Source organism: Leptosomus discolor, chromosome 2 (assembly GCF_034619465.1).
Source record: "Leptosomus discolor isolate bLepDis1 chromosome 2, bLepDis1.hap2, whole genome shotgun sequence".
In the NCBI taxonomy this organism is placed as follows: domain Eukaryota; kingdom Metazoa; phylum Chordata; class Aves; order Leptosomiformes; family Leptosomidae; genus Leptosomus; species Leptosomus discolor.
In genome coordinates, this window is record NC_141392.1 from 106,844,691 (window position 1) to 106,871,645 (window position 26,955).

Here is a 26,955-nt window from a genome sequence, read left to right on the forward strand (position 1 = left end):
TAAACACTTCTACTTGTAGGAGGCTACCATAGGGGCATTCTGCAGTAAGTCATGCATTTCTTATATTTCCTGCTATATATATATGTATATATGGTTAGTTAAGCATGCACAGCTCCTTGCTGTTAGTGTTTAGCTTTTTTCAAGTATAATTTGATTCTATGCAAATTCACAGGGCTGCTTTTGAAAGCTGAACAATTGCAGGTTATTGTGATCTATGTGCAAATTCAGAAAGTTTTCTACCACATACAATGACTCGCAAAACCGAAGAAACTGAAGAAAATTTGCACCTAGCCAGGAGAGCGGGTCTCTGGGGCACGACTACATGTACAGGTGAAGACACCTGAGAGTATGCTCTGCCTGTGTTCCCAGGTGACCAGATACAAGCTAGCTCTGACCTTGCACGGTGCCCTGCTCTAACTAAAAAGCATTGCTGAGAGGCAACTTAGCTGAGCTTGTGCAGAGCACCGTGCTAATGAAGCTGTAAGGATTTCAGATGAGCACTGGCTTATGCCCAACTCGACGAGAGCACAGGCAGAGCTCACTCTTACCTGTCTACACTTTCCTCTGTAGACCTGTCCTTACTTTCCACATTGGATGACAACTATTAACATCTATTACGAAGTGTACAGTGTGCTTTTGAGCGTGTGTAGGTTAAAACATGCATTGACAAGAGGGCAAAAAAAGATGCCAGAGAAGTGGAAAAAATCTGAAGAACACAAGGTTCTGAATTCTCAAAATAAGCTTTACCCACTTCTACGTTGCCATAGACAGTGAACTATGGGAAGAACTGATACCATTTAAATGCCGCTTGGAAAGTTGGAGGTTTGTGCAGTAGTAGCAGGCAGAAGGGGAGAAGGTTCTTAAGTGAATATTAACTTGACCACAGGTGAGTAAATTTTAAGGTATTGTTGGCACAATCAGGTAGTTAGATGTCTCAAGTTTTACTCTGGATCTAAGTTTCAGTCTGCTTATGCAAATACAGCCCATGAGTTGATAGAACTCTGACAAGTGATGTGGCTACATAAAATGATCTTCAAATATCTCTTACTTTGACTACAGGTGTTTATATAGCAGTTAATCCAAGCTGTCAGTATTGCAGGTGCTTGGCTTTGTCACAATTAATTGATTCTGAGCTACTTCTAGAACATATTATAGTAGGCAAAATACTTTCTTCAGCTTTGAAACTGGAAACATATCCTCCTCGGTTGTTTTGCTTTCGGCTTGTTCATATTGGAGGACAAGGCTGTATACAAATGCAAAACACCTTTCATAGGTGCTTGTTAGAGTCAGTCGTACTCCAATATTTACCCTAAAAACTGTTTTTCATATTACAGGCTAAACAAAGAGTGCGATGACAATGAAGGCCCAGTCCAGTATCGCATCCTGCTGCTGCTGCCTCACACTAACCTAAGCAGGAACTGACATTTTATAGATTTTCTAGCTAGCTGAGCACTGCTACTTGAATAGATCTTTTTTCATATGAGATGCTGACTGTCTGCAAATACAGTGGCAGCTGATCAGCATATCTCACAATTTCATTCAGTAGTCATCTGTGTAAGTATCTTAAGATAACTGGCATACTTAAGTTACTGTATTCACTTGCTTAAAGGCTGAAATCCTGCCTGCCTCTCCCCCCCATTTTATCTTAAAACTAATGAATGTTCACGTGTACCTATTCTGAAAACAGGATAACCTGTTGCTTCTATGAGACACACAGTTATTTGCAGATTATTCTTCCTGCCTCTCACCTTTATGTGTTTCTGCCCCTCTCATACTTTTGGACTTGCATGTTAAATTTGAACAAATTTACTAGAAGATCTTAGATTAAAAATACTTTCTTCAAAGTCTTAAGCAGAAAGGCAGCTGAGTAAACGAGAGTCTTATGAATGCTCCAACTGAGAAAAAGGCTGCAGCATGCCTTTTCACTTTATTAAATATAAAAGATGCTACATGGAAGGGAAGTTCCTGTTGTAGGGAAAACTTTCGCTGGCACTTACAATCATGTGGGATGCAAATCCATACCAAGAAGACTGTTGCTACTTCTGGTGTTCACAGAACTTCCACTATTTTCCCACTGCGTATTCCTCACCTGTGAAGTCTTATTGCAATCTAGGTTGCACAATGATTTTATGAAGGTTTATCAGCAAACATTTTGTTATGTTCAATATAATTTTACTGTTGCAAATATAGGGGACTGCTGACTTTGATTCTCTTAACAGACTGAGAATGACTACTATGTAACTATCTGTGTGCTGGAAATGTAAATCGCTCATCTTCAGGACAGTGTATGAATTCAAAACTGAGGCCTCCAAATTTTTGTGAAATTTCACTCAGCTGGAATTTTCTGCTAGGCATCAGTAGCTAGTTGGGTAAGAAACAGGTAAGTATTAGACCAGACTGCCCAGAGACTGTGGAATCTCTAGCATAGGAAGTAAAGAACAGGTTAGACAAGCATCTGTCAGGATTGGCTTAAGAGCTGGGAAGTACGAAGGGAAGAAGACTGGCAGACAAAACAATGTTTCAAGGTCTCCTGTAGCTCTATTTTCTAGAATCCTATTAATTATTTTAATGATAGTATGTGCCATTGCCAGTCATTCTACCTTTTTTCTAAATCTGCTGCACCAAGGTGTGAAAAGCATCCTCTCAGCTTGATGGTAAAATCATCACCTGAGGTTTTTTTACCAAGAATATGCAGTGGTCCCAGGTAGTGCCTAATCGGACCTCTAAGAATATGCAATGGTGCTAATTTGAGATATGAAGGCTGGAACTGAGACGACTGAAGTATGGCTTCTGTACTCATTTCAGATCAAAACTTGCTGCGAAATTCCTAGCTAAATCATGGAAACGCAATACGTGCTTTATACCTGTGACAGTGTTATCATGGCTTTTTTTTTTTTAATTCATCTGGCCAAAAATAAAATTAAAAGTGCAGAAAGTTATTGACAAATGGATCATTATGTACACATAACAATCAAACTGTGTCACATTTTTTAAAATCTCATCTAAATCAGTCTGTATGTGAATAGCACCTACAGCGTTGCATTAAGCAAAAGAAAACATAAGGCAGACTGGAAGCTGCCAGAGTCAAAACTTAGAACCAAATTCCTCCAACAGAAATACATATAATTTTCCTGCCATTGATTATTCTTCTTGCTTTACATTCTTGCAGATTTTGTCCTCATGACCCTACAGTTGTATCTGATCACATCAGAAAACTGTGTAGGTTTTCAGTAAGTCAAATCCTATAAAGGCTGAATAATGACCACAGAACCTTGAATACAGACATAAAACAGAAGTGAGGTTTCAATATCAATTTGGCTAAGGTTTAGAACTCAAAGAAAAACCAAGTCGAAGAGGCAGATCCTGCCTTCTCTCTATGAATACACAAGAGGAGGAGGAGGACCATGGACATGGTGCTCTTCTCCACAAGCAGCAGACAAAGAAGTAACAAGGAATGGGTTTGTTTCCATCAAGATCAACTGGATGATTATGACCATGGGACTAAAGGCTGACAAATGGTGAGAACTGTGCTAAAGCTCACTGTTGGTGTCTGTGCTCAAATCACATAAAGAAAAAAGCACAAGAAGCTATGTTGGACACTGGGAAATGCCAGGGAAAGAATTCAGTTAATTTCCTTCCTTCGCTTTTTCCATCCAGTTTTAGGACTGATGAATAACGAGGTTTTAAATAATAGTCTAATGTTAGGGTTTCCTTTTTTAAATTTCCAACAGATTTATATGGAACCTAAAAGGAATTAAGCTGGATCTGTGGAACCACTACTGCTGCCAAGGGTGGCACTTAAGTGTACCACATGATGAAGTGTAACAGGTATTTGCTTCCCTATCTAAATTTCCTCTGTAAGACAGAACTGGCAAAAACTGTGTTGTTCATCTGGACTCCTTCACCTTGTAACTTCTGTTAATGACTACGATGTCACACAATATTTTAACTGCTATTAGAAAGGCAGCACTTATCAAGGGGAAACACAAAGCTGACCATGACAAGTCGTGTTTTTTGCCATTATTTTAGAGAATATATTTTGCTAAGCTTTTTTTTTTTTTTTTTTTTTACGGTGGTAACTGATATGTAAATTGCATAACGGATATTGTTTTCTGATTTTATAAATGGCAAATCACAGATAGAAATCATAATAAGTAAGAAAGATAAAAGGGAACAGCATATTTCCTATATTTCTTTTAATCTGTCACGTAGAAAAAGCAGCTGAATTTAGGGCTTCATAAAACTGTTACCTGAGTTCTGAGTTTAATCATATCAGCTTCCATCTGGGAGTTGGATTCATTTAGTTCTTTGATTTCTTCATCTAACTGTTTAATTTCTTCATCATTTTCTATACCTGTGTGACATAAAAATAAAAGGGGTGTTAAAATAGTTAAGCTTTAAATCAGAGTTCAGTGAATTAATTATTTCCATATTTGAAAATAAATTTCTTTCTAGTAAAAGTATTAAAGTAAAAAAGAAAAAGTAAGCATTCTTCAAACTTTTCTTTGGCAGTTAAAACAACATAATTTCCACTACTTTTCTTTTAAAAATTGCAGTAATTTTCCAGCAAGTGTTGAAAATGCCTAGAAGATCGGTAAGACACACCTTTTTCTTTATGTACTGACAAACTTTGTATTATAAGAAATGCACCTGCAGCAACAAATTCTGCTCCACTGTCATATGTAAGTTATTTGAAAGACTTTGTCCATGTATAGATCTTCTGAAGGAAAAGAAAATATCTTAACATGCTAATATCTTCATATTACAGCATTGTCAAAATCATTTGTAACTAATAAAGAAGATTTCTTTTCCCAACACAGTGAAATTTTGTTGATATATGGGAATATATTGTGATTCTGCTGTTGCTTTTAATAATTACATGGTTCAGAAGTGTGTTATTAAATAATGATATATAGAATAACTCTCAAAATGGAAGTGATTTCTGAGTTTTTATGGCATAAATAGTTAGAGAACAGAATTTTAAAGGTACCTGCATTTTTAAGGATTCAGACAGGAACAAACTGTAAAGGTTTTATTATTTTATCCTTTTAATTACTGAAACAAAGCATAAAATAGTCCGGGGAAGAGATAGACCTGTTTTCTCTCAAGTCAAAGTCTGAACTTCTAAAGCGAGAGAAACTGATGCTCCCACTGTCTTGTTCTTGCTGTAGTGTGTCTTTCAACCTTTTCCCACAGAGCCTAACGCTAATAGGAAGGATGTCACGTGTCCCCCTAAGTACCCAAAACATCCATACACCACTCCCATTCTTCCTGGGCATAGCAGACACAGTTTTCAATACTTCCCTGGTTTTAGAGAAAATTACATCCAGATAGTCCACTCTCTGGTTACCAGTTATTGAACGGAGACAGCCAACGCTTTCTCCAGCTGTGCTGGCAACGTGGGTTGAAAAGCTTCCTGCATTGTCTTGAAATGCTTTGTGGCTCTCAAACACAGTCAACACCAACAGTTAAGAAGGCGCGCACAGTCACAGACTCAGTGACCACATAAAGTTTTCCAAGAAAACTCAGGACTTGGGCACCTTCCAGACAAGCCTTTTGTGCATTACTTATTTGAACTGAAGCACCTACATTTTGCTTTTATTGCACTTCAACTATTAGGGCACTATCCTGACTTCATCTAAGGTACTTTCATCATCTCTCCTGCAACTCAAGGTTCCCAGGAAGGATTGCAGATTATCGTACAGGAAATGGCACAAGGCCATCTACATCCCCCAGAGGTTACAGAGCCACAGCACCAAAGGAATTCAAGGGAGCTCATGAGCATTTGACACTCTGGAAACCAAAGCTTTTTCTCTTCTGAATCCTGTAACAAAATATGACCAACTACCCACCTCTGATGAATGAAATGTGAACCAGAAAATTATAATGGTTTATTCTACTTTGTAATACGTCAGTGTTTTAGATTTATGGACTTAACTCAGACCAGTCTGACCACTCCACTGCTGGCTCAGATTTCCACAGCACAGAACACAGTTTCACTTCTACTGACAGTGAATTCACTATTTATACAAAAATTTACACATGTAGGAAAAAAATCTAATATAGTAATGATAACTTCAGTTTACAAGGAAGTAATATTTAAAAAGGTAATGATTAAAAGTTTACCATTACTGGCCCGCTGCTTTATTGTTAGCATTTGTTCTCCAGACAGCTTTGCTTTCTTCATTGCTGAAGTAGCTCTGGGGCACCCGGATAAACTGTGAACAGTAAGGAGCCTGTTAATTTTGATAGGTCATTGAAAATAAATCTGTAATCCAAATCCATAATAAAAAAAAGGATCAGAATCAAAGTTTATCTTCACCGCCTAGCACTGAAAGGGTGTGTTACTCTGAAAAAAAAAAGACTTACCAGTAGCGATTTCATGGTTTTATTCTTTCTTCCAAATTCTTTTTATATAGACAGCTAATATAAAAGTCAGGTATATCTTTGTAAAACTATAAGCCTGGGAACAACAGTCCAATTTTCTAAAGACTCAATGCTTTTATTAAAAAGTTTTATTTTAAAAACAGTTACTGTGTAAGTACTCCCCTTTGAATTTACACGCCCCTGCTCTGAACTTCCACCATTTTCAATTCATATGTTCAAACATGGAACTGAATGCTGGGAGAAGAGGACATGAGGTAATTCTCACTTCCAAATGACTTTTACAAACTTCGCTTTTCTTTGTGAATATCACCTACTGGGCTGGCTAAATTGCCCTTTTCTAAATTGTTTCTTAAAACCACAGTAACTATGTGTTGGCTTTTTGTTGAAGCCCAAGAAAAGTAATTCCCATAAAAATCACCTTGATGAGGGATATCTATTTCTTATACTGTATATTTGTTACACTTATGGATGTAGACCCAGTTATCTCGTTTCCCCTCTTGCCAAAATATTAAGCTTTTCAATTACATCATATAAAACAGTTTGATAGCAAGTGCAGTTTTAGGAGGTTTCATTGTAAAAATAAAAATAATGAACAGACAGTGCTCATTGTTTTATAAATAACTGCACACACCAAACTATCCCCTTTTTCAAAATCACATCTTCAATGTAGTTGCATTATCAGAGGTAAGAGAAAATACATAATCAATCTAATTTAATGATGGAAAACCATAGTCTTACTCTAAGCAAGCTTTAGCAGTGAAGGAAGTTTGGAAACTCACTACATAATTCCCTATTGCTTCAACATTTGAAGTCTCATAGCCATTGAAACTGAGTAATGTCACGTACTGCTCATTGCATACAGTCACATTTATAGTTCCTCTTCAGATCCAAAGGAAGACCTTTTTTTTTTTTACAGTTTCGAACTGTGTAAATCAAATTCAAAGCTAATACTCAAATAAGCTTTCTACAACATGGAACAAGTTTCTGAGCAATGTGCTATCTTTGATTAAAAGCATTTATAAGTTAAGACCCAGCTTTCTACTAAATAAAGTCCTCTAATTTAAGTATAATGTATAATTATTGAAAATGTTTCTCTGAACAGCCTGGGCTACCATTATCAAGGGCAGCCATCCAAAAAAGGAAATGTTTCCCAGAAAAATGTCTAAAAAAAATTTTAATTTTCTCAGCAAAAGTGTCAGCATGCAATATTTTATACAGCTCTGTTACTGAGAAGATATATAAGTAAATAATACTAGTAGTATCAAGAAATAGCATGACCTCGCAGCTTTTCACTGTAGCCTAGGTCGTGGGATGCCAGATTACTGATCAGTGTGTCCTCTTGAAGTGTCAAAGGGAGCCTTGAGGGGGACTAAGGAGAAGATTAGCTGTTTGGGAAAAAAATTGTTGGCACAAGGAAAGGAATGAAAGACAGCAGTATATCTAAAGTTTCCGCATAACTTAATTGACTTCATTTCTGTATACTTTCAATTGATTTAATGAATTTCCTCATATTTTGTCCTCATTCTTTTTCAGGAGTTAGTATCACTGGGCATTATAACAACTGTGTTAGTTTACTGTCATCTTAGTCTGCAGCCTTTTCCTCTCTAAAAGTCTTGACTGATGATAACCTAGGGAATCCCTCAAAATGAAATCATCCCTCAAACAGCCCACAAGTACAGCATTCGAACCCTAAACAAACCAACAAGAGACCCGGATGCTAGAACTGTGCACCTGAAAGTGCAGAGGAATAATGAAACACAAAAAAGTATGTTCACAAGTATTAGAAAACTACTGTGAGGTTCAGTGTGCCTACATCCAAATTTTGGTGCCAAAACCCCAATCTTGTTCCCAGGCCACGGTTATGCACACTCAGGACTGCCTAAAGCTGTAGGTATATTCTCAGCTTCTCTGAAAGGTTACCTCTCTACTAGTATATTCAGTGTGCTCCCAATCACGCTCTCACCCTGACGCCCCAGGCTTAATGCCCCATATTTGCACTACTAAGCTTTCCTACTCTACAAAATAGGGTGGCCACATTCTAGCCGCCTAATAGCAACTGTCTCTGGCTCATGCTATCATGCTATCGCCAGTGGAAATATATCTATGGCAAGGTTAGGCACTTACATATCACTTACACCTCTGGTGCAGTTCAGGCATACTGGCACCAGATCTCCTCTGCCTAAACTGCAAACAGGAAAGACCTGGGTCCTGTGCTCTGTTCTTGCTGCAGGAACTGCTAGCTCGTTGTTCTGCATTAATTATCTACCTTCTTCTGGAAGCACCCAGATGAGTCATGAGTTAATGAGGGGAAAGGCAAAGGGCTGGCTACTTTTGGGTCTACAAGTGAGAATGCAGAGGTTTCCACACCCTGTAGCCAGATTAGTTTTGTTCTTACCCACTGGTGATCTAAAACAATATGAACAGAGGACAGCTTTGACCAAAACGGCTTGCTTTCCATGTAACTGCATGCCCAAATCACAAGCTTCCTCCTTCTGCTTTCCTGACCCTTACACTCGTGGCTTTAACATATGCATCATGTACTGCTATGACCACCTTTAGCTTGTTATGTGTCTGTCCTTAGAAGAGGCCATGAATGAACAGAAGGTCTTAACTTTTCCTGTGCTCTATGCAACTTAAGAGAACATTCAAAACTCAGAGGTACCAAATTCAATACAGGGAAGATGCCAAAGCCAGACCATGCCATCAACTTCCTCTGCAGGTCTTTACTGGCAAATCTGTCTCTCCATTAATTGTATATTGTATTGTACATGTATTAGCTCACTTTCCTAAGCCAGGCACTTAAAATTTCAATGAAGTAGATACTAAGTTAGTAACCTAAATTAGAGGGTTGAGTTGTACTACAGTTTATTTAATTTGGCTAAATTCTTCAGAAATGAAGACGACAAAGATAGCAATATGCATGCTCTTTGACCAGCTCTGTTCTTAATTGAGTTACCTTAAAATACTTTTAGGGTAAGCTTCTACTCTGCAAGGAAATTCTACCTCTTCCCTTCTATGTTCTTGACTATGTTTACTGCTCCTGAAGGTTAATTGCTCTTTCTCTAAGTCAAGAACAACCAGAAGAATCAAAGAATCACAGAATCACAAAATGGTAGGAGTTGGAAGGGACCTCTAGAGATCATTTAGCCCAACACCCCCACCAAAGCAGGTTCACCTACAGCAGGTCACACAGGAATGCGTCCAGATGGGTTTTGAATATCTCCAGCGAAGGAGACCCCACAACCTCCCTGGGCAGCCTGTTCCAGTGCTCTGTCACCCTCAGAGTAAAGAAGTTCATCCTCATGCTCAAGTGGAACTTCCTGTGCTCCAGCTTGTGCCCATTGCCCCTTGTCCCGTCGCTGGGCACCACTGAGAAGAGCCTGGCACATATGGGAAGGTAAGATGAAAACCAGGGCTAAGTCAGCATTGCACCAGAATCATAGGAACATAGAATGGTTTGGGTTGGAAGGGACCTTAAAGATCATCTAGCTCCAACCCCGCTGCCACGGGCAGGGACACCTCCCACTAGACCAGGCTGCTCAGAGCCCCATCCAACCCGGCCTTGAACACTGCCAGGGAGGGGGCAGCCACAGCTTCTCTGGGCAACCTGTGCCAGTGCCTCACCACTCTCACAGTAAAGGTCTTCTTCCTAAGATCTAATCTAAATCTACATTCTTTCAGTTTGAAACTGTTAAGAAGTGGGCTGTTGTACAAGGACTGAACCTCACGGAGGTGTGAAGTTAACAAAAAAGTTTGAATTGAGATCCCAGTGAGACTGGCAGTGGCTCGAGATTTCTAGAAGACTGGTGTGTAGAATGAGACAGAAGACAAAAAAGAGTAGGTATGATTTTGTTTGTCTCAAACATCTTGATATTTTACTGGTCTTCCCACGACTGGCAAACAAAAGAGTATACGCAAAAGGCATTTCAGTGCTTTAATAGTTAAGCAAAATGCGCTTTAAACATCTCAAAAATCAAAAAACACCAAGAGAAACACACTAGCTGGTACTTTTGGTAAGGATAACACTTAAGTTTAAAGTATTTACAGTTTAAATATCAAGTTCAAAGCCTTTACAGTTGATGCCTGTCATAGATTTTCTGTTACAAGTAGAAATAGTGTGTAATCCTACTTTGGTTTATTTTTCACATTTTAACAAACCTTACACTGACTTTTACACAAACATGGAATTCTGCAGCTTGCTCATTCCAGCAAAGAACTAGTAAAATTAGTCACAGTTATCTCGCTACTGCCATTATTCTCATACACATGAGAAATCACGCAAAAGAAAATACACAGTCCGGTACTCTTTCCATAATAAAAAATGAGTAAGGCTTTCTAACAACATTGCTGGGGGTATTGCTGCAGTAAATACAGTATAAATGTACTGAGCCATCATTTATCTCTGTCAGATTGTGGATGCCACAGGGCTTGAAGCTACAGCATTTTGGTGGGGCCATGAGGAGCACCAGTATCCAAATCCTGGCTCCCTCTGGGTTCCTGATTCAGCAGAAGCTGTGAGCTGCTGCTGCCACAGAGACAAGGTATCAACAACCAGCTGATCATCAGCACCTTGTCTCGTTGAGATGCAATGCATCTTGGCTCTCACTGAATTTCTATCGTTGGGCTTAATCTCTAATTTGAGAAAGAAAAGTATGGTCTGGCACATTATCCTTGAAAGCCATAATTTACAAAATGCTATGAAAAATGAATTAAACTGTTAAGATTGAAGTGATCCAGCGTCAGATCCTGCAAACCACCTGTGAGGCATGTGCTAATATTTGAGAAGGTCTCAATTTTTACTGGTTGGCTGGAGATCCCTGACATCGTAACACATCATTTATGTTGGAAATGTGCTTTTGTTGGGCATGGGTGCTAAATGGAGAGGTGTATGGCTAGAACCTATGATGCAGTTTTGCTTTGCAAGGTGTTACATTGTCCATGCAACAGACATTTCTAGATACTATTCACCTATAGGACTGACAGGTAGAAGGAGTGATGGGGTTCTACGCCATGCAAGTTCAGCCTGCATTAATCAGGCTTGTTTTTACAGGAAGGCTTTATAAATGGCAGCATGCAGAGGTAAAGTGCTAGTTGCTGTAGAAACTCTACAAAATAAGGTCCATCCATATGTACACCTGCATCTTACTCCAACTGCCCTGAACAACAGTGGCTAATGGAAACTTAATCATCTAGAAGGTATGCAAAGAGACAATATGCACAAATTAGGACAAAGATTATATGGTGATAGCATCTGTTAGAGTTGAACACAATGTGAAGAATGCATTTTTTCTTGTTTAGGACTGTGGTTATATTACTGCAACTTATGCCTTGCATATATTCAGTGGATTTAGAAAATAAGGTGAAATTGGTCCCAAAAATAAAAGGAAAATCAGTGGGGAAAAAGGTTTGAAAGGGACATCTAGGTAGTGTTTGCTGCACATTTACCAAGAAATTTAGTTTAAAAACAAATAAATGTGGGCTAAAATCCTGAACTGCTTCAAGAATGTAATTATACTACCTTCAGGGATGCAAATAAGAGAGGCCATCGGAGTGGAGGATCATTGATCAAGTGGAGCCATTGTCTGGGTGACTGATTTTAGTTATATGAGTTCCAGCTGTGCTCTGTTAAATACATTTTTTTGCTTCAGCAGACAGATGCAGTCTGGTCCCTCTTGAAGCTGAAGGAATTGTACTTGGCTTGTCAAGTGAAGAAAACATTTTCCAAACACAGAAGTAGGGATGTAGGAAAGGAGGAGACAAAGGTCAAATAAAATGCAGCTTTTATATTTGGTGTGTGAAGTGCTGAAGTTTACAAAGAAAGAAAGAAGAAGATGTAAAGAAACCAGAGCCTCAACCTGGCATATCCAAAAAGCATCCTGAGAGCTAGCTTTATAAATGTTGTAAGATGTTTACAGATTCACTACCACAGTGACTTTTCAAAAAGTTAAGAAAATGAAACACTTTTCCTGTTTATTAAAAATAACATTGTCCATAGACTAGAGAAAGGAACAAGTCACATTCAAGGGACATCTTTTAACCAGAGATAGATCCAAACCAAGCCCCAGATGTAAATCCTTTTGAAATTCAGAGAAATACAGATCACAGTGAAAACTACTGTTTTATTTTGTTAATGGATGAAACCTTACTTTTATGACTAAGTTCCTGAGCTATTTGGTAATGTTTGAAGTTCAAGTTAAGAGATCAAACTCAGTGATCAAAGTAGTCCTTTCCATGGTTTAATATTAAATCCATGGACCACTCATTTTTTCTTTCTGTGTTGAAGGGTATCAGCTTTAGTGATTTCCTCATTCCCATGAGTAAATTCTGCTACACACCTTAAAGGATGAAATACTCTATGCACAACTCCAAAGAGATAAAAGGAATCTTCCCTAGCCCAGCACTCATTGTTATTTACATTCAAGGGTGATTTGCTTTTTCCCAGCTTCTTACTGAGATGTGAAGCAAAGAGACTCCAGGAGAGAGGTTTTGCAAACAAGCTAGTTTTGTTTGCATGGAAATTGCTGCGACTCACAGAGGCATCTCTCCTCCTCCCCACTGGCCACACAATCCCCTTTGTGTGGCGTTGGAAAAAATAATCTGTTCAGCTCAATTTCAGAATTCTCCACCGGACAAGAATAATTCCAATTAATGTGGCCCTTTTTAGGTCTTGTTCCCTGGCTAAAGTGTCTTTTTTTTTTTTTTTTTTTTAAATGCATTTACAACGCATACCTGAATGGTGTTGGTGATGAACTTTCACTTGAATTTTCAATCTATCAGGAAGGAAATCTAAGTTAAAAAGACTAAAAGTTTGATGTAACATGGAAATTGGCAGCTCCTAATGCAAGTTGCTTTCCAAAGCTGCTGAGGGAAGTCACTGAGATTATTCTGCTTAAATGAATCTTTGTATTGGTTCCAGAACGAAGAAAAATTAAAACACTACTGAAGTGGCCTTAAAAGAAATATAGCCATTATGATTAAAACTAAACGTAAGCTTTTCAAAATTATTTTAATGATATCTGATCACTGTTTCAGAAAAGCTTTCAGGAAAGAACTACTTTCTTATTTTAGAAGGGGAGGATTAAAGTAGCATTAAAATCTGGTCAGTTAAGCACCAAATGGACAATATAGAGTGAATGGCCATGACACCCAGAAGATGAGAGGGTATTTTTTTTCATTGGAGATTTAAAAGGTAAAATGGTGTTATAGCTTAATTATGCTTATCTCTCATAACAAAAGAATAAAACAAGAATCGGGTAAGAAAAACAAAAACATAAATTATGCAGAACTAAAAACATGTTCAAGCTGAGAGAAAAGGCTCTGAGAGCAGACTCAGTTTGAAAGGAATCCCCCTGCGGCATAAATATACACCAGAAAAAGGATTAAAGAATCTTGAAATGCTGGAACTTAAGAGCACTGCCAGAGTTGCCCTTAAGATGGGCACAGCAGTCCTGTGGTAAATTTACATCATATCTTGTTAATTAAAGTTGCTTAGTCAGCAAAGAGTTTCTGTGGGTGGGCTTCTTACATGTGCTAATGAGTTTTGACCTGTATCATCCCTAAACAGGGAGAGAGGTTTGGCTCTTGCCAAATGATGCAATGACTGTTCAAAAACCTCTCCTTTATTCTTTGGTGAGTAAGGAAGTACTGCAGCACATCACACGATTTACAGGTGGCCCTAGCACTAACTTATGGGAGGGAGTGTGCGCTTAATAGAGCACCACTGCAAAGTTTATCAGCCTCTCTTCTGTCCTGTGACTGCACACAACAGGAGAGATGACCCGAAGCCCAGTGGATTTACTGGTCAGTTGAATAGGGCATGTATTGTGAAGGAGAAAACAGGCTGAGACTTCCCTGTGTATAAATAGGTAAGGTGTATCTCTAGCTACATACCTCTAACTAGTGCTCTTAGGCAGCTCAAAATTTCAAGTGATCTATTTAGTGACCAAGGCCAGCTCACTTAGGCACTTAAAATGAAGCACAGTTTCTCTAGGCACTTGTACAGACAGCAGAGAGAAAAAGGTACTTCAAGAGGAAAATGTGTCCCACCTGAAATCTAAAAACCCATCCAGTCATTTCCACTTTTTTATGGGCTATGTCTGGAATGAGGACAAACAGGCTTATAACCAGAGAGCTTCTGCTAAGTGCCTGAAATCAAGGAGATGTCACATTGCAAGCACCTGTACAAATTACTGTCTGCTGTCATTTGTCAGGTCTGCTCAGCAAAATGATTTTTCTTGTTTATAATGTGCAGTCTGCTTTCTCTAATATGAATTTCATATGATTTTCTCCTTGAGTTTTCCAAGGTAAGTAAACCTCTTAAGTCCTTTTAGATTAGCTCTCTGTTAGGAGCCTTCCAGTTTAATAGACTGTACAGCTGATTAAAATGCTATGCCACCCTTCTTCCAGCTCGTAATGAAAAGAGCTGGCAGAACTATCCACAGTCAAAGAGCCTAACTCTTCCAACCAGCAGGCTCTGCATTTAGTCACTTCTGCCTTTTGCCAAGTTTTAATTGATCTGACTGAAGTCTTCATTGGTAGGTGTCTGGCCAGGCTCAGGTTTTTTCCAAATGTCATAGGAAAAAAAATTCAATTTCTCAGAATATATTTGTATACCACGTTTTGTCCATATACCTTGTTTTGTCCATACTGAGGGGGAAAAAAACCCAATCAAATAATTCCATGAATATCTCTGATTCTCCATGAATTGGAGCAAGACTTGACATTTTGTGGGGTATTGCTCTGAGTTTAGAGATGCATTCTGCTGTCCACATAAGAACAAATGTAGATTTGGCAGTTATAAGCCTCTGACAGACTGGCACTAGGACATGCTCAGTAGCTGTGAGTTAGTGTTTGGCTGCCAGACCCTCCATGTACTTTGTGTGTATGACAACTGGGAGCTCCTTCTCTGCCATCAGCCCCGTTCAGGGCCGCAGGGCCCAGAGCAGAAGGCTGCTTTCTGGAAGCAACACTGGTGAGACCCCCAGTCCTGTTCTGCCAGCGCTCAGGAGAAGCTACTTGAGGGCCAGCTACCTCAAATGCTGAGAACTGAGAAGCACAGAAGTAAGAAGAAAGACTGAACAAGAGCCACGGGGACAGAGAAGGGAAGAAGGCCAGCACAGACACAGTACAACAGGAAGAGGATGGGAAGAGGAAGGTGTTGAAAAGCGATTTAGAAAGACTCATCTCCCTCAAGCTTATGGGTCAACCCAAAATTCCTAAGTAAAAAAAAATCCTTTGTCTGCAGGATCCACCTCACACATTTTAGTTTAATATTTTTCTTCTTTATGTATATTATTTTTACATTTAATTGCCATGTTTCTCTCCTTGCCTTCTTGGAAATGACAGCACATTTGTATGTCCGTCATCTTTCAATAATGTCACCATGATGAGGCTTATCATTGTCAGTTGTAATTACTGTTAAATGCAGTGAGTTTTGTTAGTTCTTCTGTACTCTTAACACCATATGATTTTCTCCTGCTGAACTGCAATGTAGAGCTTGTATGAAAAAAACAGAAAACTTGGAAACGGCAAAATAAATCTTTGGCAGGGCGGGGACAGGAAGATTAAAAACAAAAAAACACCCTAAACAACTTTAAAAAACCTACTAGGGAAAAAGTGAAACAGTAAGAATTAAGAGTGAAATAATTTTGACTCAAACGTGGCACTCTGTCAACTTACTGTAGCAACACATAGAACAAAGGACAAGAGTTGACCTGACAAGAGACCTGGCTAGAAATAGATGCAATCAAATAATTTAGTGAGTATATTAAAAGCTTCTTACAAATCTGGAGTTTGACAGTATTTACATTTTATAAACAGATAAATGGAAGAACAAGAAAAATTTCCTCTCTGCAAAGTTTTTACCATTTTCAATGTTACCTTCAACACAGCATAGGAACATCTTTCAGAAGTGCTTTTTAACCTTTGGTTCCTTACAGGTATAATTGATGGACACAAATTCCTCACAAACATGGTATTTCGGAAGTTTAGAGCATCCTCAGAATTCATACGGCAGTTTGGATTCTTTGTGTTTTAAAGGATGCTCTCAATTGGCTTAACTACAAGCTTCTGAGTCTGCTCAAAACAAAAAAAAAAAAAAGAAGCGTACCAGAGATGGAAAAGCCGATGAATACCCGTTGAGAACTACAAAGGCATTGCCAGAGCATGCAGAGATGCAGTTAGAAAAGCAAAAGCTCAGCTTGTATTAAAATTGATCAGAGATATCAAAAACTGCAAGAAAAGGTTCTTCCAGTACGTAAACAGCAAGCAGAAACAGAAGGAAAATACTGGCCCACTATTAAACAGGAGAGGTGAATTAGTCACCAACAATGCTGGAAAGGCAGAGGTTCTCAACACTTTCTTCACCTCTGTCTTTACCAGCACTGTTGGGCCCAAGTCCTTGGGAACAAAACTCCAGCCCGATGCAAACACAGACCCACCTTCAGTGAAGGAAGAGTCGGAATGTGAACTATTACAGGAGCTTGACTCCTACAGATCGATGGGCCCAGACTCCTACAAATCATTGGGCCCTGACATTGTCCACCCAAGAGTGTTAAGAGAGCTGGCTGACATCGTTGCGAGGCCTCTCTCCATAAACTTTAAGAAGTCATGGAGATCAGGGGACATCCCAGAAGACTGGAAGAAGGCTAATGTCACCCCCAACTACAAGGATGGCATAAAGGAGGACCCAGGAAATTATAGGCCCATCAGACTTACTGTTACGGAATGAATCCTCCTGGGGGCTATCACAAGTCAAATGAAGCACGTGATTGAGAAAAGCCAGGACGGATTCACCAAGGGCAAATCATGCTTGACAAACCTGATCGCCTTCTACGACAAAGTAACCTGCTCTGTTGACGTGTGGCGAGCGGTAGACACTGTCTACCTGGATTTCTCCAAGGCTTTGGATACAGTTCCCCACAGCCTCCTCCTAGAGAAACTGATGTGTTACGGTCTAGACAAGTGTCTGCGTGGTGAGTGGGGAATCAGCTGACAGGCCACACCCAGAGGGTGTGGTGGTAAATATCTCCTTTTCAAATTGGCAACCTGTCACAAGCGGGGTCCCCCAGGGATTGATATTGGGCCCAATGCTGTTTAACATCTACATAAATGATCTGGGTAATGGGATCAAGTGTACCCTCATGATGATACTGAACTGAGTGGGGAAGTGGACATTTTGGAAGTGAGAGACATCCTGCCGGGAGACCTGGACAGGCTAGAAGAGTGAGCTAACAAGAACCGTATGAAGTTCAACAAGGACAAGTGTATCCAGACAACTTAGTGTAATGTAAGTCCTGCTGTCTTTATCTATGGGCCTCATACAACACTGTCAACACAAAGGCTATTTCAGGTCCAAGACTGCATGACAGATTTTGTTCAAATAACAGAGGTTGCAAGCCTACAGACAAAACAAAAATCAGAATAATCTGAGGTCTTCTCACACCCTTTGTAACCATATAGCTCATTTCTAAAAGACTCATTCTCTGAATGAATGCTAAGTATTTTTATGTTTTTAAATGCTGAAGCTGAGAAATGCTGATGCTAAGAGAGGATGTGACATCAGGCAAACAAAGCCTAAAAGCTCTACAATAATTTAGGAGCAAATTTGCAGCCACTAGCACATGTTTGCAGCTGCAAAGCATCTGAATTACAGAGCTACTGCCCCTTTGGCACTCTGTGTGTGAACATCCATCCCAGATAAACCTTAGGGTGAGATGCTGTTCTATGGACACAGGCTCAAGGTGCAGCCCTGAGCACCAGGAGGTTTGGCTTTAGATGACACTTGCAAACCTTCCCTTCAGGAGCTGAGGTCAATGACACAGGTTTTTTAGACAATCTCTATTTCTAGCAAAGCGTATTTCATGAGAAAAATGATCTGCACATGAAAATCTACATCTCCATCCTTCTTCCCTCACGTTTGTCATCTCCCAAATGCTTTGAGTGTCTGGGAGCTCAGACGTTCTCTGAGGATCTGTGTGAGAGTTGGTATCTGCCTGCTTCTAGCAAGCAGCTGCAGAGAGCAACTCCTGAGTTTTTATCTTTTTATCTTTTCCTAATCTGCCTGGTCCCAGGCTTAGCAATGCAGCTCAGAGCTGAGACCAACCTAGAAATTTTAGAGGAAACAACAGTGGCAGTGCTCCTTCACCTCAGGATGTGCACATAAGGTGATGGCTGAACAGAGTGCACTGCTATTATCTTCCTGCAGGCTTTCTGACATCCTTACCATTAACTAAGCCTTCCTATGCACAAAATGGATATCCTGTAACTGTCATATTTAAACATTTCCCATAATCACCTCATAATATCTACATACATTCCTTCAGAAAGGAAAAGGCACTGGATGATATCCATTACTTCCTCCTAGCACAACTAGGCTTTTTGCAAACACAGTTGCAAGCCCTTGCTGCTCAAATGCAAATCCTAGTCTATAAATAGGATCCTGGCATCCCACTGTCCTCAGTGAGGATACAGGAACAAAAAGAAAAATTCTCCTTCTCCACATTTTCATCTCTATTTAGCATTATCTTGTAAATGAGGAAAATACTTAGAATTTGATCATCTCTTGTACATTATGCTCCACTAGCATATGTTTTTGTACTGGTTTTGGCTGGGATAGAGTTAATTTTCTTCATAGTAGTTGGTACAGGGCTATGTTTTGCATTTGTGCTGAAAACAGTTTTGATAACAGAGATGTTTTCATTATTGCTGAGCAGCACTTATACAGGGTCAAGGCCTTTTCTGCTCCTCACACCACTCCACCAGCAAGTAGGCTGGGGGTGCCCAAGAAGTTGGGAGGGGACACAGCTGGGACATCTGACCACAACGGACCAAAGGGATATCCCACAGCATATGATGTCATGCTCAGCAATAAAAGCTGGAGGAAGACGGCAGAAGGTGGTACTTTCAGAGATAGAGCGTCTGTCTTCCCAAGTAACCATCATGTGTGATGGAGCCTCGCTGTCCTGGAGATGGCTGAACACCTGCCTGCCGATGGGAAGTGGTAAATGAATTCCTTGTTTTGCTTTGCTTGCATGTGTGGCTTTTACTTTACTTGTTATACTGTCTTTGTCTCAACCCACAAGTTTTTTCACTTCTACCCGTCAGATTCTCTCCCCCCGCCCCCCCCCCCCATTCCACTGGGAGTGAGTGAGCAAGAAGCTGTGTGGGGCTGAGCTCCCTCCTGGAGTTAAACCACAAGTTTTCCCTAGTAAAGAAAATTTAAAAGCTACATTACTGTGTTTGAAACGGGTTAACGCTGATTTAAATAAAAGTGGGCAGGAGATGGGAGCAAGAACATTGCTTTAGATCTGAAAAGGCATTTCTGCATGTAATTTCCACTGAAGTCAGCACAAGCACATTTCCTCTTCTGTGCTAAGGAGCACAGTTGCTAAATCCAAGCATATTCTGAGAAAGTCCCCACTGATCACAGTAGAAATGCTGCCATCCAGAAAAATCTTCTTAAATCAAATACGAGGATGTAGGGGCCTGTTCAAGAACCAAACTGGAAAGCTACAGTATAATAACCAATTTACATTTCATTATAACCTACTTCATTTACCTATCTACTGACTCCATGCTTACATGCCTTCCAATTCATTTTCATATTGCTGATAGGTCACCTAATTTCACACTGGCCTTTCCTGCTAGCAAAGGCTCCTTTTGTAGCACAGCACTCTTAATCCTCTGCTTCAAGTCCCTCCTGATAACCCTCTATTGCCATTCTTTCCTATGCAAATGCCTCGACAAAATAAAACTATTCATAGGAATTTCTGCAGACAGGCATGGCAAACGTTAAAAAAACAGAAACCTTTGTTGGTGCCTTTGTTCATAGGGTAGGGCTGAAAATTTACTGAAATTTATGACTTTTTCCATCAACTATTTATTTCTGCTTCAGAAACATGTACATACAGATATGCATATATTTAAATTCCAGACTACATGATACAGTTGAAGCTGTTTTTTAACTAAATACTGATTTATCAGCCCTTGTGGATCATTTCCAGGGTCCATTGATATCAGTGGAATGACACCATCTGTACAAGGTGCAAAGAAGCTCTAAGAAATCTTTGCCTCTAAAACCTCTCTCTCTATTTAACTAATTCAACAGTTGGCACCATTTTCACCAGCCAGTCTGCTGTGCCAGTTTCTAATAACAGCTGCTTGGATAATAGCATATTAACAGCTGTCTACAAATGGCAGAATATAAAAATCTCAAATAACACATTGAGGACAACTACACATGCAATTAATATATATGCTTAGAGAAATCTGCTGATAGAAAAATATTTGCACTGGGGAAGAAAATTCACCTATTAGGAGCGACATAAGCTGTACTGGCAAAACCAAAGACTTTTAACTACTACTTCCCCAGCTTTTACTGAGTCAGTTAAAGCCCTGCTTTCTCCCTACACATGCTGAACACAGCTATAGCTGCAAAAGACTGTACATAAGCCTGGTCTCAGTGTGTAACTGCCATAGCATTGCTTCTCTTCAGAAGGTGGCATTTGAGATTTACATCCATAGCTGTACAGTGAAATCATATCATATCATAGAACAGTTTGGGTTGGAAGGGACCTCAAAGATCATCTAGTTCCAACCCCCCCTGCCACAGCAGAGACACCTCCCACTAGACCAGGTTGCTCAAGGCTCCATCCAACCTGGCCTTGAACACTGCCAGGGATGGAGCACCCACAACTTCCTTAGGCAACCTGTTCCTGTGTCTCACCACCTTCAGGGTGAAGAACTTCTTCCTTGTACCTAGTCTAAACCTGCCCTCTCCCAGCTTCCAACCATTACCCCTCGTCCTATCACTGCAGGACCTTGTAAAAAGTCCCTCCCCACCCTTCTTGTAGGCCCCCTTCAGGTACTGGAAGGCCGCTATACGGTGTCCCTGGAGCCTTCTCTTTTCCGGGCTGAACAAGTCCAACTCACGGGCATTAAATGTTGTTAGAGGTAGAAGATGAGACCACAGCCCATTAAAATGGATCCACTAAAAGTGAGGGGATATTTCATCCTTAGGTAAGGAAACACATAGTCTGTCATTTACGTGTGACTGAACTCTAGATTAGGAGACCTACGTTTAAGTTTCTGCATGGGAACTACGTGTCAAAGCTGCCACGGAGCTCTGGAGCTCTGGGGCCCATTAATTTAACAAGGCTAGCACCCTTCCAGATTCCCTGTGAAGCATGTTCAGGTCTCAGCTGTCATAATCAAAGAATGGGAGTGTTTCACAAATCTTCAGTCATTTTTGCCAACCCAGTACGGCCATCTTGCATGCCCTTTGAACACTTCAAGTGGCACAAAGTACTTGTTTGTAGGCAGGGGAATCCCATGGCTCATTCATGCCTCAATGACATTTAGGGTACAACTCCAGTTAAAGGCAGGTGCTTACTTCACCGAGTGAAGTGAACAACTCTCCAGGATCCATTGACCCTATTCACTGGAAAAGGAGTAAATCCATCTTGTTCACCTATGAGCAGATTCTTAAGGCAGGTGAATTGTTCTGAAGTTCAATCCTACATGCAAAGTTTGATTCAGATGTCCATATACAGGCAAGAAATGCCAATTGAGAAAAATGTGTTATTAAGGCTGATAAATATGACATTGGACCTACCTTTCTGAGCAACAGCCGGAGGCCATGTAAATTATCCTAAGGCATCTAAAATATCTTCAAGCACTTTTCTTTGTGTGAGCAAATGAACTAAGCCATTTTAACAGCATTTAACAGCATAACATTTTAAGAATTCTACAAGAATTAATCAGATTTTTAAAATAATATGGCTTATTATTTATATTGCCACAGTTTATGGAAGCTTCAAGAAATTGTTAAATTTGCCCACAACAACTCAGAGTATAATTTCTTTGTTACATCAAGATAATTAAATAAGATCAGTCTACTTCAGTCAGTCTTTATAAGCAACCTTTCTTCTTCTGGTGCTCTCCTCTAACAATGGAACTTTTTGCCCAAAAACTTTTCTTGTAAGATAAGCATTTTACATGTCTCAGTTACCACTTAAGATAATGGTACTCAAGAAAGCACATGGCTGCTATGTTACTAAATGTCATATTTAGGTTTCTCCATTGCAAAAAAAATATAAAAAATTAAATTTTATTCTATTTTTTTCATGAAAACTTTCCTTAGGTACCATTTGCTCCTTAATTTTGAAGAACAGTTACATTTAGCATCTGTACACTCCTTTTAGAAGTTAGTTATTCTTGTTGCAATAATTTTCTCCTTGAAAATGGAAATACTATGTAAATATTCCTTGAAAGCAACCTCTCAGTAATTATATTGTACCTTTCAGCTAAAGGTAAAATAATTTCAAAATTTTAATGACAGATCTCTATGGGTTAAATAAATGTTACAGCATTATGAAGAAAGCTAAACTGGAATAGGAACACTAATACTGATTTTTTTACTGAAAGTCAGAAACTTAAATCCAGATGTGGACATTTGCACAAATGGTCAGGGCTTTTGCATCTGCCATTCCCTAAAGCCCATGGGAGCTGCAGGTTGTGTAATACATTTGACCACTTCGGTAGCACCTCAGGGGATGGACCAAAATCTCTTCATGGTAGGTACCATACAAACACTGAGTAGAAAAACAGCTGTGAACCTAAACAATAAATAGGAACTATGTCCACAAAGTCTGGAGAGGTTGCAGTAAGGGTAAGGCTTTTGAGTTAAGCTATAAAGGATTGTCAAATAAAGAATCAAAGGAAATAGTTACAGGCAAGAGAAGGAAGTACATTTCTCACCTCTATATCTAGAACTTACTATAAAACAAGATCAGGTTGGTTTAGGTAACTAAAAGGTACAGAATTTCAACTGAGGTCTGCCTGGAGAAGGGTGACGAATTAGACACATCAGCTTGACATATTTGAAGTAACAGAGTTTTATATTAGTGATTATATAACAAGAAATTTGCTCTGGCATTATTGTCATGTTCAGGTTGAGACCCAAAGTGCCAAGAACACCCTTGCTTCTTCATAACCTAATATCTAAAATGGCAGCAAGATTTATCCCTAATAGATTGGCCAGTTTCTCTTCCTTAATCTTTTAAAAGCTATGAAAAATGTCATCACTGAAGTTCTCTTATTTTTGCTAAGTTTGTGAAAAACTGGGCTTTTTATTTCTTTTGTTGAACCGCTGCATTCCACTAGCTCTTCTTAATCTGCTATATTTGATGTTTATTGTTTTGAGCAAACATTTTCATTACCAAATGAATAAAAGTACTTTGTTTTTATGGAACTGGTTCCTTAAATTCTTTAGTTCTATGCTCTGATGTTTGGGAATCAACAATGTGTTCAACATCTCTGAAAATCAGAGGGATTCAGATGTGTATTACAAAGTCTATCCTAAGGAAATTTGTCCAGAGTGACTGAAAAAAGCAGTTTCAGATTTACAGTTATTGTCATGCACACTTTTTTCCCTAAAATTTTTCTATGTATTATAGATTCAGATTCAGGTCTCTATCTGCAAGGACTTGCATGAAAAAAGGCATGCGTCTTGATTTCCAGTTATCTACAAATATATGTAGGAAGATTATTTCTCAGAGTAATAATGAAATTCAAAAGGAACAGAGAAATGCCATGACAAAAATCTGTATTTCAAATCTTGCTAATCTGATTTCAATAATAAGCGTAAGTGAAAAATATGTCACAGTTACTCACCTACGATGAGTAAGAAAACTACCACTGACATGTCCTGAGCCATCACATCCTGGGGTTGGACATGACATTCCTTCCGTCTTCACTGACTTCCAAGAGAACTGTGAGCCATTTAGGTACCCATCCTTTTGCCTTTTGGCAGCTAGAGGACACCCTGACGCACTGCGATGGGATGCATATTTTCCAGTTATATGACCCTGACCATCACAACCAGGAACTGGACATCTGGATAGCAGATAGATGAGATAAACTTTATTGTCTTGCCATCATATACCTGGTAGCCTCTACAACAAAGTCAAAATAAACCCGACATGAAAAGAAAAGAACAATCATGCACTGTGGTCTTAAAAATAGTCAAGATACCCTTTAGTGGGTAAAATTACAAGCAGAACTTCACTAATATGAAAAAAAAAATGTTCTTTGATAATCCGTAAGGAGGCTAGCCAGTAGATGAAGTCACAGCTGTTGAAATTGTACAATTGTGACAAAAGGACTCAGATATATATTTGAATTGCAGGTGTTCATTACAGTAAATATCACACTGGAACTGAAATGTTGGCTACTGAGCTCCACTCAGCAGCGAAATTGCCCATAAAAACCCTATAAGCATAAAATCCTACTTAGTATAACCTTTGGTACCTTTTATTTATGTGTATGGAATCTAAAGAAGACTTGTCTGAAGTCATGAAAATGTTAGGTGTAAACAGTTAGGTATGAAGTGATCATAGCACCTCATCAGAAATGCTGAGCACTTTTAACCACTCTCTGAATAGGAGAGATTATAACAAACTATGTGCTACAGCCTAGAGAGATCAATAAAGGCAGTTCTGTGTTCATCTGATGGTTTTCCTTACTTGGGAATTCCCCCATACATTTGCCCTGTATACTTCTAAAAAACAAATAACCAGGGTTAGAAGGAATAGGTTAGACTCTTCAAAGTGAAACCTTAAAAGAAAATAATGGGGTTTTTTTCAGTATGCTGCTACATAACACATGTGAAAACAGGGCTGGTTACCTCACTGTCCTACACTAAAATATTGCTGCAACTCTCCACTGAGGATCCAGCCCTGAATGGACTAAGCAATCACTAAATCCACCTAGTTCAGTGCACACTGATATCAGAGCACCTTTCAAGTAGAAACTAAGACCCATAGATAGGGATTTATTCCTCTTGCAAACTGCATAAACAGTCAGATTTGTTGCAGCAATCTCATATAAATATTCAATTCTCTATTCCCATAACTACTTTATTTAGCATGTATGGTTTGTCTATAGTATACAAACATGTTTAAGCGTTTTTTAGGAGATAAAAATCTAGGTAATTTTTTAATTTCATGTGAAAAACATGTTTAAAACTGATTCTGAATTATCAACGATTGTATTCTTGGTTGTATATTGTAGCCTTTGCTGAATATATCAGCACAAATCCTTGATTTGCAGTTCACTCATAGAAAGCAACGTGGTCATCTGCTCTTTGATAACTATCACATAGTAACATTTATCTCTTAATAAAAAGCTGAAGATACATATGACCATATAAAACACATGAAGGCCCTTTGACAATATTTGTTCTCACCTAATTGGCTCTTGGTCTTCTTTGTCTTCCTTGCTTTGTGCTATCCTGATTCCACTTTTCTTTGCTCGTGGACAGCCTGAAAGACTGAGTGAAAGAAAACATTTTAAAATGCAATTTCTCATTCTTGAGTACAGTTTACAAGGGATACACTTTCTATCTGGAAAACTGCCAGAATAATTCCACCCAGTTTCCAAAGTCAAAGCTGAAGTAGTTTAAGTAAGGAGAGATGCAGTATGCAACCACGAGGGGGAATCCACGTATCTCAGTCCGAGATGCAGGACAGGACTGCAGGCACTGTGCAGACCCCACGCACAGGCAGTCCCTGAGGAGCCAGGGACTGTTTCAGTGCTGAGACATTACACCCTCTGTGTGTCTGAGAGGGAAGGAAGAATAGACTCAAAAACCAGAAGTCTTTGTATCTCTTGGTAGGACTAAAGATTTGTCTAAAGAGCACATTAGAAACACTATCAAACCTTCTCAGTCATACAAGAATCCTACAGAACTGTTGAACAAAACCACAGCAGAACTCAGAGCTATACAATACCTTCCTGAGTTTAAGTGCTCAGAACTCAGCCAGACAAAAAGATTTGGCAGAGACAAAGTTATATGTTAGGTTAAGCAATGTTACATTTAACTAGAGAACGTTGTTTTTAACTACACAAGATGGAAAAAGATGTATCTATTCCAAGATTTTATAAGCTCAGCTTTCCCTTTGCATATGAAGAATTCATTATAGAAACCATTTAGCAGACTTGACAATGACTTTCATAGATATTTAAAGATGTTTTTAAGTAGTTGCTATCCAAGGACACAAGTATGTCCATCAAAAAATCATGCTTTGTCCTTTGTTTAAGTGTTATTTCCATCTTAACATATCAACATTAAAAAATAAATCCATCAGTTGAACACCACCTTCAAAAGTATTGAGGCAAGAGACAAAGTAGTGCCATCAAAGAAAAATCTCCGTAGAGAAAAAAGCAAAATAGAAGATTAAATTTTTGTTTTCAGCATAATGAAAGGTACTCCAGTGTTCTGTAGTAGGTCTTGTCTTCAGTGAGAAGAGAGAAAAAGTGGTAGCAAAATTTTCAGTTATGTTGTCTTGTCAAGACCAGCGAGGACTGGGAGGAACAAGCAGAGAAAAGGGTGATGCAGTCATAGACAGAATTCTATGTTGGTAAATGAAAAATAGACAAAAATAGAGTTTACATGCTGCAAAGCCATAAATAAGTCAATTAAAGAAAGGGAGGAATGTTAGCGCAAGATATTGGACGTAGTGTATTACCTAGCAACTTTTACTGAGATGGCATGGCTACATCTAGAGT

General features: G+C 39.1%; 1 protein-coding gene across 5 annotated transcripts in view; it reads right to left on the bottom strand.

Annotated features, from left to right (window-relative positions):
* Nucleotides 1-26,955, bottom strand: part of MYT1L (myelin transcription factor 1 like) — a 134,343-nt gene that overhangs the window by 1,532 nt on the left and 105,856 nt on the right. For 3 of the 5 annotated variants that reach the window (XM_086461547.1, XM_086461544.1, XM_086461543.1), the window contains exons 16-19: nucleotides 25,634-25,717; nucleotides 24,061-24,282; nucleotides 6,127-6,218; nucleotides 4,251-4,354 (exon numbers count right to left, since the gene is read on the bottom strand). In XM_086461547.1, coding sequence (XP_086317673.1) covers nucleotides 4,251-4,354; nucleotides 6,127-6,218; nucleotides 24,061-24,282; nucleotides 25,634-25,717 — 502 coding nt within the window. Of the gene's footprint in view, nucleotides 1-4,244; nucleotides 4,355-6,126; nucleotides 6,219-24,060; nucleotides 24,283-25,633; nucleotides 25,718-26,955 lie in introns of all 5 variants that reach the window. The other 2 variants (XM_086461545.1, XM_086461542.1) reach the window with 1 other exon arrangement.